The sequence below is a fragment of the Paramormyrops kingsleyae genome, chromosome 11 (assembly GCF_048594095.1).
Source record: "Paramormyrops kingsleyae isolate MSU_618 chromosome 11, PKINGS_0.4, whole genome shotgun sequence".
NCBI classification, from domain to species: Eukaryota; Metazoa; Chordata; class Actinopteri; order Osteoglossiformes; family Mormyridae; genus Paramormyrops; species Paramormyrops kingsleyae.
In genome coordinates this window covers 3,182,615-3,192,986 of record NC_132807.1, presented here as the reverse complement: position 1 = coordinate 3,192,986, position 10,372 = coordinate 3,182,615, and the positions used below count along the sequence as shown (strand labels likewise).

General features: G+C 47.0%; 1 protein-coding gene across 2 annotated transcripts; it reads right to left on the bottom strand.

Moving 5' to 3' along the window:
• Positions 1–3,920: 3,920 nt before the first annotated feature.
• On the bottom strand, positions 3,921–8,921 carry LOC111848081 (casein kinase II subunit alpha'-like). Of its 2 annotated transcripts, none has more exons than XM_023819816.2 (12): positions 8,431–8,921; positions 7,880–7,991; positions 7,688–7,789; positions 6,829–6,879; positions 6,489–6,548; positions 6,168–6,251; positions 5,877–5,987; positions 5,703–5,804; positions 5,512–5,612; positions 5,026–5,174; positions 4,851–4,933; positions 3,921–4,311 (listed from the first exon to the last, which is right to left on the bottom strand). In XM_023819816.2, exons 1-11 carry the CDS (start codon positions 8,532–8,534, stop codon positions 4,857–4,859), a joined length of 1,053 nt encoding a protein of 350 aa, XP_023675584.1. In that variant the 5' UTR covers positions 8,535–8,921; the 3' UTR covers positions 3,921–4,311; positions 4,851–4,856. The 2 variants fall into 2 exon arrangements, with proteins under 2 accessions (XP_023675584.1, XP_023675583.1); XM_023819815.2 differs by having other exon boundaries at positions 3,921–4,325; positions 8,431–8,665.
• Positions 8,922–10,372: the final 1,451 nt, after the last annotated feature.

Below are 10,372 nucleotides of genomic sequence, written 5' to 3'. Positions count from 1 at the left end.
GGAAATACTGTACATATCACGTTACAGGCTGTTAGGACTGAGTTTCAGGCCAAAACTGAACCGAATTCAGCTTCCAGCTTCTGAATCATGTGACTCTATTTATGATATCCTGGTTTATATTGGCATTAATTGATTTAATTGACTCAAATCCAAAGTCAAATACAGACTAACAGTCTACCTTTAAAATAAAGCAGCAGCAAAAGTATGTATCAACCACACACTAAAAGTTAGTATAGGGGCAGACTTACCATAAGGCAAGGGTAGGGAGCCAGCGGGGGGCCCCAAATACCAAGGGCCCTATGAAGACAAATTTTCCAGAAGTTACACTTAAGGATATAACATAATATGATCATTTAAAAGATAGTAACATGTTTGTTATTTGCATTTTTAGCAACAGTTTTCAGGGTTGACAAAGTTGCCTTTGCACTGCCCAGCTTTCTGTTACCACTGGAGTCCACTGGCTGTTCACTGCAAAGTGGCACAAAGTAACAAGAAGAAAATGGTACAAAGATACAAGACCAACAAAAGAGGGAATGATTAAAATTTGGCCAATCGATCCTCTGGCGCAGTACCCCCTCCCCCCCATCGGCAAATTTTATCAACAGCACAGATGGGGGCCCCACCCCACTTGCTGCCCCCCCTGCTGTGCAACCTCTCCTCCAACCCTGATTATGAGTTCAGTAAGAACAGGTGAGTTTTCATGGAAATTATCAAAAAGAGAGATGGTTGAAGTTCCTAAATCTCTTTGGATCTGTTTGGAGTTCAGGTGTACAGTTAATGACTTCCTACAGGATCTGCTGCACTATTTTGTGGTCATGTGTGTTACCGGAGCTTCTGTAATTTCACCCTTAGGGGCAAACCAATAGCTAAAGCAGATGCATGTCCCAGGGCCATGCACCCATAGTCAGATACCAAACAGCATTCTGCATATTACTTATCACCCATTACACATTACTTAGCAAGAACATTGTCAGAGTGTGGAGTGATGACCCACAATGCACCTCCCTGACAGTTCCTTCTTCCATCCTTCTGTTGTCTCCAAATGTTCTTGAAGGGACAGAAGCCCTATGAATAATTAATTCCTAGTTTCTGTGCTGAACCGACAGCCACAGAGGTCCCTGGCAACCCTGGAAGGGGTAGAGACGACCGGTCAGCCCACCCTGTGATGGTCACAATCATCTTGGCTCTGATTGGCTAGTGTCTCACTCCTCCCAACCTCAGTCAGCGTAGGTTCCCTCATTCAGATGCAGACTTGGACCCAAGCACCTGGACACATAAGGGAAAGCAGGTTACCATGGCCTCCGTTGTGCCCGTGAGTTGGAAAACCTTGTAGAGTAGTGAGGTGTTTTGTGTGTGTGCTGATTCAGGCATGTACCCAGGCGACTTCTTGAGACAGAGTGCATGATTTGTATAATAGTTTGGCTCCTATTGCTGGGAATGGTGAATTTTATCTCTAAGTGGGGGGAGATATGGTGACTTGAGTTCGATTCCTGAACCCCCCACTCTGCAAGTGGTCTCTTGCAGTGTGTGTGGGTTTCCTACAGCAATCGAAGGACACTGGAGCAGGCTAATTGCTTTGTGTGAACATTTGTGTGAGTTTGTACCTTGTGATAGGCTCACATATTTGGGCTTCAAGCTCACCATGACACTGTATTGGATAAGCAGTTATAGAAGATGGTAGAATGAATCCATGGCAGTGTTGGGCATTTCAGGTCCAGAAGCTACAAATCCAGACCAAGGTTTTGTTTCTACCAACCAGCTGAGTATGAAGAGCCACAGTCACAGAGTACTCAACTGGTTGGGAAAAACAAAATTTTGGTCTGGATTTGTAGCTTCTGGAACTGAAATGCCCAACACTGATGCATGATTTCCAAGGTGTATTTTAGCTCTGTGATGTAGCCTTCATGCTACATTCATTTGATCATCATCACACAGACTTCTTGTGGTCATGTGATTTGCTCAGCAAAAACAGACGCTGTTTTTCCCGGCAACTAGAGCAGACACCGACCAGAAGGACAGGAATGCCATATGTCACTTCAGAGGTTAGTCAGGTAGCTGTCAGACATGGGTTTGAGTATCAGTGCCAGCCAGGTCACTGTCAAACACGGATTCGAGTGTCAGTACCATCAAGGTTGCTGTCAGACAGGGGTTCGAGTGTCAGTGCTCTCGAGGTTTCTGTCAGACACGTGTAACAGGTTGGTTTTCTGATATGTGTATCTCGTCTCCTTCTCTCACTCTTCCCCAACAGTCTGCTTCCTGCTACGATAGACGTGCCCCCCGGCCCATGCACCTTATGGGTCGACCTGGAGGGGAGGCTTCCTCCCCCTTTGGCTCATGTGGCAACCGGAGTGGGGGCCGCCCACGCTTGGTCACCCACACCCCCAAGATGACTTTAAAGCAGATTTGCCAGCTGCTACGTGCAATGCGGCAAGTTCCCCCCCAGGAATCCGGATCTGCACTTACAGCCAGGTGAGACATATTCCCACATTACTTTACGGATGTTTTTCCTACCAGTAAAGGTGCAGATTCCACACTGGCTTGCTGATGCAGCTGTGACACAGAACTGGCATCTTCAAATACAGTTGTCCATTTAGTGTTCAAATGCCACTTTAAGTCTGAGGTCAGACCTTGTTCCTGTGTGTTATTTTAGCTTGTCGCTATAAAGAGAATCGACCGACTTGACGATTTTCTTTAGCTGAACAAATTTAGAGCGACAGAGACATGCAGACCTGTAGGATAGGGGCACGTCTTTTGTAGCCTGTATATTAGTCCCTGTTCCACATCAGGTTAGCGCACTAGCATCCACATACGTCAATATATGTAAATACGTTTCAGGGATGAGGACACCTTCCTGCCCAACTCTGACTCACCGGTTCCTGGGGCAACAAAGCACTGACGCTCCAGGATGAACACAATTGGCTGACAATGGTGGCAAATGCTTCTCTACGATCCCCAGGACTGTCTCTATGGTAACAGAATCGACTGCACTTTGGAAGGTGACTGGGAGCACCCAGCTCATCTGTAGGTCACCCAGTGATCAAACCCCCAGACACACCCACTGCTGCCATGAGTCACATGAAAGAGGTTTAGAGGACTCAACCTCGAAACCTCATAACTGGATGCATTTCCATGACCATGCCAACCTGATGGAAAAGTGTATAAGATGACAGTTGGATACGTTTTCAAATCACATTCTATTGTACTAACAGGTAAATGTTTAGTTCTGCTAGTGGAGAAACGGTCTGGCAGCCCATTTCACTGGGAGGAGTGCAGTAGATGCTGTTACCAGATTCCCTTTTGCTTTCAGCATATATTTTGAGTGTGTTGAATGTTGCAATAAAGATGTAGGTGTTACTGACTGAAACTCACTCTGATCAGTGAACCATACACACACACACATAGAGAGAGCATGGTGACTGACAGTGGGACCAGCCAATCAGGTAAGACAACAGCAGAGACATTTATCCTTTGCACCATTTATGTATAAAGAGAAGAACCACTATGCATTTACTAGGTGGTCCCAGATAGAGCTTGGCAATGGGGACAGCCATCGGCACCAAGATCATCCTACCAGAACTCGCAAGATACGTAGTGAACAATAAACAGCAACTCTGCTAGCAGAACATTAGAGGCTCATATGGATTATACCCTTAAGATGAACCCAGAGGAGGTTCCGTTAGATCCAGCTCAGCCCCACCATGCAATGCTTCCTACCAGGTCTGTCAGACTACAAAACACACGTGCAAGACATCGAGTTTATGTACACAAAGCTTAAGCAGAGCGATCCAGAACTGTAAAATGTCACACACACACCTGCTTGTAAACTGGCGCTGTCCCAAGACACACAAAAACAAAATATTTTATTAACAGTAAACTGCGTGAACCCAAAATAATTAGAATCACCAATGCTCACACAGAAATCTAAATAAAAATCATTTATTCTTCTTTATATCATTATTTCTATTATTACTCCAGATATAGCAGAAAGAGGTCCACCACAGCCAGCAAGTACATCCTCAATTCTCCATGCGTGTCTATACAGGCAGGTCCAGGAAACCAAGGACGCGGGATTCAAACACTTCTTGACCTAAATTTGGGTAGGTTGGGAGTAAGGGGCAGGGCTGGCAATGCACATCTCCAAGCTCATTGGTCTGGCAGCCAGGCATGTGACTGGGGTAAGCCAACCATAGAATGAGGTTGTCTCTCTCCTTTTGGGTCTGTGTGTATAGTTACAGTTGAAAGTGTACTGCTCCAGTCTCTGTATACTTGAAGAGGATTCCGCCACAAAGGGGTGTTGAGGTAACAGTTTTCCTGGAAAAGAAATGCTGAAATAAGATAAGATACATTAAGGTTCTTTATGGGACATCTGTCTTTATCACTGATATCAAAGACTGATCCTTGATAGTCATGATCAATCATCTGAAGAGAAAGTGGGGAGTTTGGTGCCAGCAGAGGCCTCTACAGAGAGTCACGTGCACCTGAGATTAGGAGCCCTGTGATTAAATTACAGCCGGCAGACACACACATGAATCATTTACATGGCTCTACCACATACATGGGTGTTAAGGAGGTTTAAGAGCTTCCACTAGCTTTCCTATTCTAGTCCAATCATTTTAACCTGCATGTGTGTAAATGGACACGCAACGTGACAGCAGCACGTTACAGAGACGTCCAAACCAGACCAGAACCTCCTCAGGCTTACCTGCTTCGCATACCGTTGATCATAGTATAGGTTCCGCTGGTTTGACGTTACAGCCCATTAACTAGGCTGACACGTGAGGCAATGGGAAGCTGCCAGAAAAACATGAACACACAAACTGTGCGCGCGCACGCGTGTATGTGTGTGTTACCTGCTCTCATCGAGCCGTCGTGGAGCCACTGGGCGCTGAAGATCCATCAGAGCCACACAGGGACTGATCTTTTACCACAGGGTCTAAACACAAACAAACTTTACACCTTAAGCCATGATGTGATCGGAAGAGAGAGGAAGACAGGAGGAGCTGGCAGACAGGGGGCGGAGCTTACAGAAGTAGGGGTGCTGCATGGCCTCGGTGGCCGTCAGCCGCTGCTGATGGTCATATCGCAGCAACTTGTCCAGCAGGTCCAGGGCTTCAGGGCTCACCAGGTGCTGGTTCTCTGACTGTACAAACTGCTCCCAGCGTTTCCGTGTCTGCCTGAAGGGGGCGCACCGAAGCACTGTTCACCCAAAAGCACCAACCACTCCATCCTTGTCTGGCTGGCTTCTGGCCTTGTCAATCCTCCAAACCTTCCCCCACAAACCTCCCTACAACTGCCTTATATGTACAAGCCTACAATAAGCCCCTGCAGCAAGACTAATATTAATCCACGCAGGAGGCTGACCTACTGCTGCTCTGTTATCCATAAAGCAGAATAAGAATAATAATAATAATAATAATAATAATAATAATAATAATAATAATAATAACGGGTGTGCCCCACCAAAACTGCCGGCATTCCCCCAAGCTCAGCAGAGCCCCCCCAGGGACTCACTGGCCCAACAAGTCCTTGAAGCGCTGGTCTAGCTCGATGTGGTACTTGTGCAGGTATCCAAAGAGCTCATCTGTGCCCAGGACCTTGGCAATTCGGACCAGCTTGGAGCAGAACACAGACATGCGGGTGAACAAACGGGCAGGTGGACGGGCAGCCGATTAACCACTGCCATTCAAAAAGGCGGGACCTGCCTGGTCGCAGTTGTCCTGCCCGTGAAAGAAGGGCTCCTTCTGAAAAATCATGCTGGCCAGCATGCAGCCCAGACTCCACATGTCCAGGCTGTAGTCATACATCTGAAACAGACACGGAGCACAGATTCAGACCCCGCCAAGAGGCCGCCACCCCTGTCATGCCCTCACTCTCACCTGATAGTCCACCAAAAGCTCTGGACCCTTGAAGTAACGCGACGCCACCCTGACGTTGTACTCCTGTGCTGGGTGGTAGAACTCAGCGAGGCCCCAGTCGATCAGACGCAGCTGCTCCACAGAAACAGGGAAACACTCAGCACAATTATTACTGTAAAATCTTGACAACATGATGAAAAGGGTGGGGTGATGTGCCACTGCCACCTAGTGGTATGTGGTGGTATGTCACTGCAGAAATACTTCATAACAGAGGGGTGAACTGAGTCGGCCAGCCAAACGGCGCCCCCCTACCTTGCGCAACTGGTGGTCGATCATTACGTTGTGAGGCTTGACATCTCGGTGCATGATACCCATGCTATGGCAGTAGTCCAGAGCCTGAGAGGAACACGAATTAGTGCACGACACACAACTACATGGACCTTTGGCACTGGTCCGGCCGTTTCGGTTTGTACATCAAAAGATCATGATAATCCCAATTCAACGATAAGTGAGACCAATCGGTTGATGACTACATTGACACAAAGGGAAAGAATTCAAAGACAAAAAGTAGTCAGGACTGAGAGCTGAGCACCCCTCACAGGAGAGAGAACTGCAGGAAGCCATCGCATTCACCTTGAGAAGCTCACACATGTAAAACCGAATATCATAGTCTGTCAACTTCTGGTACAGCTCCTAAACAGAGGGATCACAGAACATCATCAGTGCCACCAATCACACACCCTTGTATCCTACCTCTGCACCAATCCCCTGCCCTAGGACCATACCTCTGTACCAATAACACACCCTCAATCCCGTTTATACACCAATCACACACACTCAATTCCCACCTCCACACCAAACACACACCCTCGGATCCTAACAGACCAGGAAGCCTCTTCATCTTGCTCTATGGCTAGTGATGTTTTCAGCCTTTCTGTCAAAGCAGAGAAACAAATAGCAAAATGAAACTTACCTTAAAATCTGTGTTATTTATGCACTCAAACACAAGTGCCGGGGTGCGAGACTGTGTAGGGATCAGAGCAAAGAAAACATTTATTTTAAATACCAATCCTCAGGACACAGATTAATTAGATTAATCATTAAGACAGTCAAAGGCACAAACTTTTTTCTTTTGATATAAACACAAATATAATAACATATGCACCACTAATAGCCACCCTACAGAATAGCACACTCACAAACACTTGGACAATTAATATTCTGGCACATCAAGCTCCAGCCCTTCATAAAAGGAAAACTGAGAGCCCAATATTACCGCCAAAGCCATTGAATAAGTCACAGATACCAGCAGAACCAGACTGATTGAACTCTGTTCTTTTGTCAGGGTTAAACCCATTGGTTCAGGTTTGTTCTGGGTCAGTCATCAGAAGATGCCCCAGCCAGTTACATTATCAGAAAAAAGGGCAAATATGTGTACCTTTGCTTGTGGACTCTGAGGAACATCCCAAAGGAACAAACAGCATTAATGTACCATCAGTGGTATAGAAAAGGTACAATAAGCTAGAGCTAAGGGTACAATTGGCAGACCCTTGAGGGTACAGCCCCAGTGACAAGCAAAAGCACGATTTTTTACCCTTTTTCTGTGAGTGTAATAAGGCATAGTGCTACCACAGTATACATCAGGTGTGGGGGTGCTTCTGTGGATTCCAGTTGTAAGCCAGTTGCCTGCAACCTAAATGGGGGTAACCAGGCCATGAACACATGTAGCCAGCCTGCAGGTGAAATCGAGGGCTTCTGATTGGTTAGGCAACCTTTTTGACTCTTCACCTAGCCACAAGAAAGGTGACGGGCAGGGGTGCTACAGGACATACCACGGGGTCCTTCACGGTGTCCACCAGCCGGATGATGTTGGTTCCTCCTCTTAGATTCTCCAGGATCTTGATCTCCCTCTTAATCTTCTTCTTCTTAACTGGCTACAGGAACCACATCAGAGGAAACGGTCACACAAATCACCCTCGTGCGACGGAACAGCCAATGAGAAACAGCGTCACCTGTCAGCATACCTTCAGGATTTTCACCACCACTTTCTCATTGCTATTGATGTTGATGGCCTCGAAGACCTCACTGTACTTCCCTCTTCCGAGTTTACGGACCAGCTGGTAGTCGTCCTGGTTGCTACAAAAAAAAAAAAAAAATGAGAGGGAGGTTTAATTCCATTCCTATTCCTTCAAACCACTCGGGAGTCAGGGAAGACAGGGTGAAACCTGAGCCAACACACCCTCAAGACACATTAACTCCACAGCTATGGAAGAAAAATTACATTCATAATTAACTTGCACAAATTCAGCATAGCTAGCTTACTTCAATGCCTATGATCATTGTCTAATTTAGTAAAAGCCTCACTTTTGTGCTCCTTTTTAACGAGCTGCAATACAGTAATATCTCAGTAAGAGAGGTAGGACATGCAGCAACAGGACACTGGGCTCTGTCCTGCTGCTGTGCGAAACCCACGATGCCCTTCTTACAACCGATAGGCGGTCTGACGACACGGGGCATTTTGAAGCCGGGTCTGACCGTCCAGCTCCAGTCGATGTCTTCCCCCGCACTTCCTCACCTCCAGCTCGGCACATGAGCTTCGTAGTCCCAGTACTCCCGGTTCTTTACAGTGTTGACGTCGGCGTACACCCGGGACTTGCTACTGGCCACGGTGCCGGGCATGGCGAGCACAGGGGCCCGGTCTAGGGTCAGCTGGACCGCCGCAGATGGCTGTAAAGCCCGGGGGCGAACCGCCGAGCACCGGATTTCCACTGGGATCCGGGGACCTGCGCCGCCGGAGTAGCAGCGGCCGCCGCCGCCGCCGAAGGACTTATCCTGGAATAGGACCGATGAGCGCCGCGCCGAGCCGAGCGAAGTGAGCAGGAGCCGAAGAAAAAGCGAAGCCGCCAGGATCGGCGGGGACGGAGAAGGATGGAGCCTGGGCTTAGACCGTCTGGGCTCCAAAAGAGTCAAATGGGCGGAGAAGAGGGCGGTGTAAAACCTTAAATACCGCGGGTCTGAACGCCCCACGCCGATGGGCAAGCAGCCACTGGTCCGAAAGCCAGAGATCCGTGTCTAGGTCCGTGCCAGTCGGTCGAACCCGGGATCAATGGCTGCGGTGCCAGGAAAATAAAGGAGGAGCGAATTAAATGAATAAAATGGTTGCAGTGGCGTCAATCGCCGCGGGGTGTGTCAGGCGGTGCGGCCGGGTCGGGCGGGGGAGAGTCGTTCGGTGTTGAATGCGGAGCCGGAGATTCGGGCCGAACGTCTTCTTTCGCAAACCTCCCCGCCGGTCCGCACGTCGTACCGCAGGGAACCGGACCGCTGCGGGAACAGCCCGGAACTGATCGGCCTAAGCGCCGAAGAGCGGGCCGGAACACGGACACAGATAGTGGCCAAATACAATGCGCCCCCTAACGCTATGGAGGACCTAAATTAAACTGCGACGTGTGTCTCGCTCGGGACTGCGGGCACAAGTGTAGCATACAACTGTGAATAATCGGCTGTTAGACTCGGACCTACCAAATGTTATCCTACTCCAGATCTAACATAATTTTCAGTTGCGATATGCGGACCCACACGGTCTACTAAATTTTAATAGTAGTGATATTCGTACCAATGTTAGTAAACTGATACCTTTCCTGCTTCAAACGTCATAACTCTGCTCAGGATCCTCTTTCTGACGATCTCTGTCACCTGGGATCAGACTTTCAACTGCAGACACTTGCCACTGATGCTGTATAATGGTGGCCTGAAGTTAAGACAGCAATCAATTGGATGGGGTTAGTATACCTGTCTATAAGCTCTCCACTATAACATCCACCTAAACCAACCAAGCAAGGTCATTGTCTGTCATCATTAAAAGCTTAAATATCTAATGTGCTATCTGTTGTACTCATAACAGAGACGACTGAGAAATGTGTTCAACAGAACACATAACCATCACTAATTACAAAAGACATAGAGTTGATAGATTATTATTATTATTGTTATTATTATTATTTTGCAGTACAAATACAGTAGACAAGTGCAAACGTCTATGGGAATTTCATGTGTTCATGTTTCTTTTACAGTCAGTTTCTCTTGTGATTGATGCAGCCACAGATCAAAGAATTAAAAGCTGGATGCACAGATCTTCTATTTTGACACATCACCGGCTCTCCCGTCTGTGAGATCAGAGTCCAAAAACTCAAAGACCCTCAACAGTTTGTAAACATGTAGATGTTGTCATATGAACTTTGACCTGAGCTCTTAATGACAGAGGGTAAAAGATTCCACATCATTTAATGACAAAATGTGTTTTACAAAACAACTGGTCACATAGTGTACGATAAGGGGCATCCTATATATATTTTCAGCTTGTAAGATATTTGAGGTGATCTGGTCTTGTTTGATTTAGCCTATATTTCTAATGTATATTTAAGTACCATGAGGCTATTTTCCAGAATATTAATATTATTATTAATATTTATATAAGGCACTTCTCCATCATAAGTAAAACGAATGAATACCATTTAACA

Excerpts from the sequence above, each read along its gene's own strand:
- LOC111848081 (XM_023819816.2), bottom strand. The coding sequence starts at position 8,534 with ATGCCCGGCACCGTGGCCAGTAGCAAGTCCCGGGTGTACGCCGACGTC. Across the intron at positions 7,992-8,430 it reads GCTCATGTGCCGAGCTGGAG|CAACCAGGACGACTACCAGC; the intron begins GTGAGGAAGTGC and ends TTTTTTTTGTAG. Across the intron at positions 5,175-5,511 it reads TTCAAGGACTTGTTGGGCCA|GCAGACACGGAAACGCTGGG; the intron begins GTGAGTCCCTGG and ends CGCCCCCTTCAG.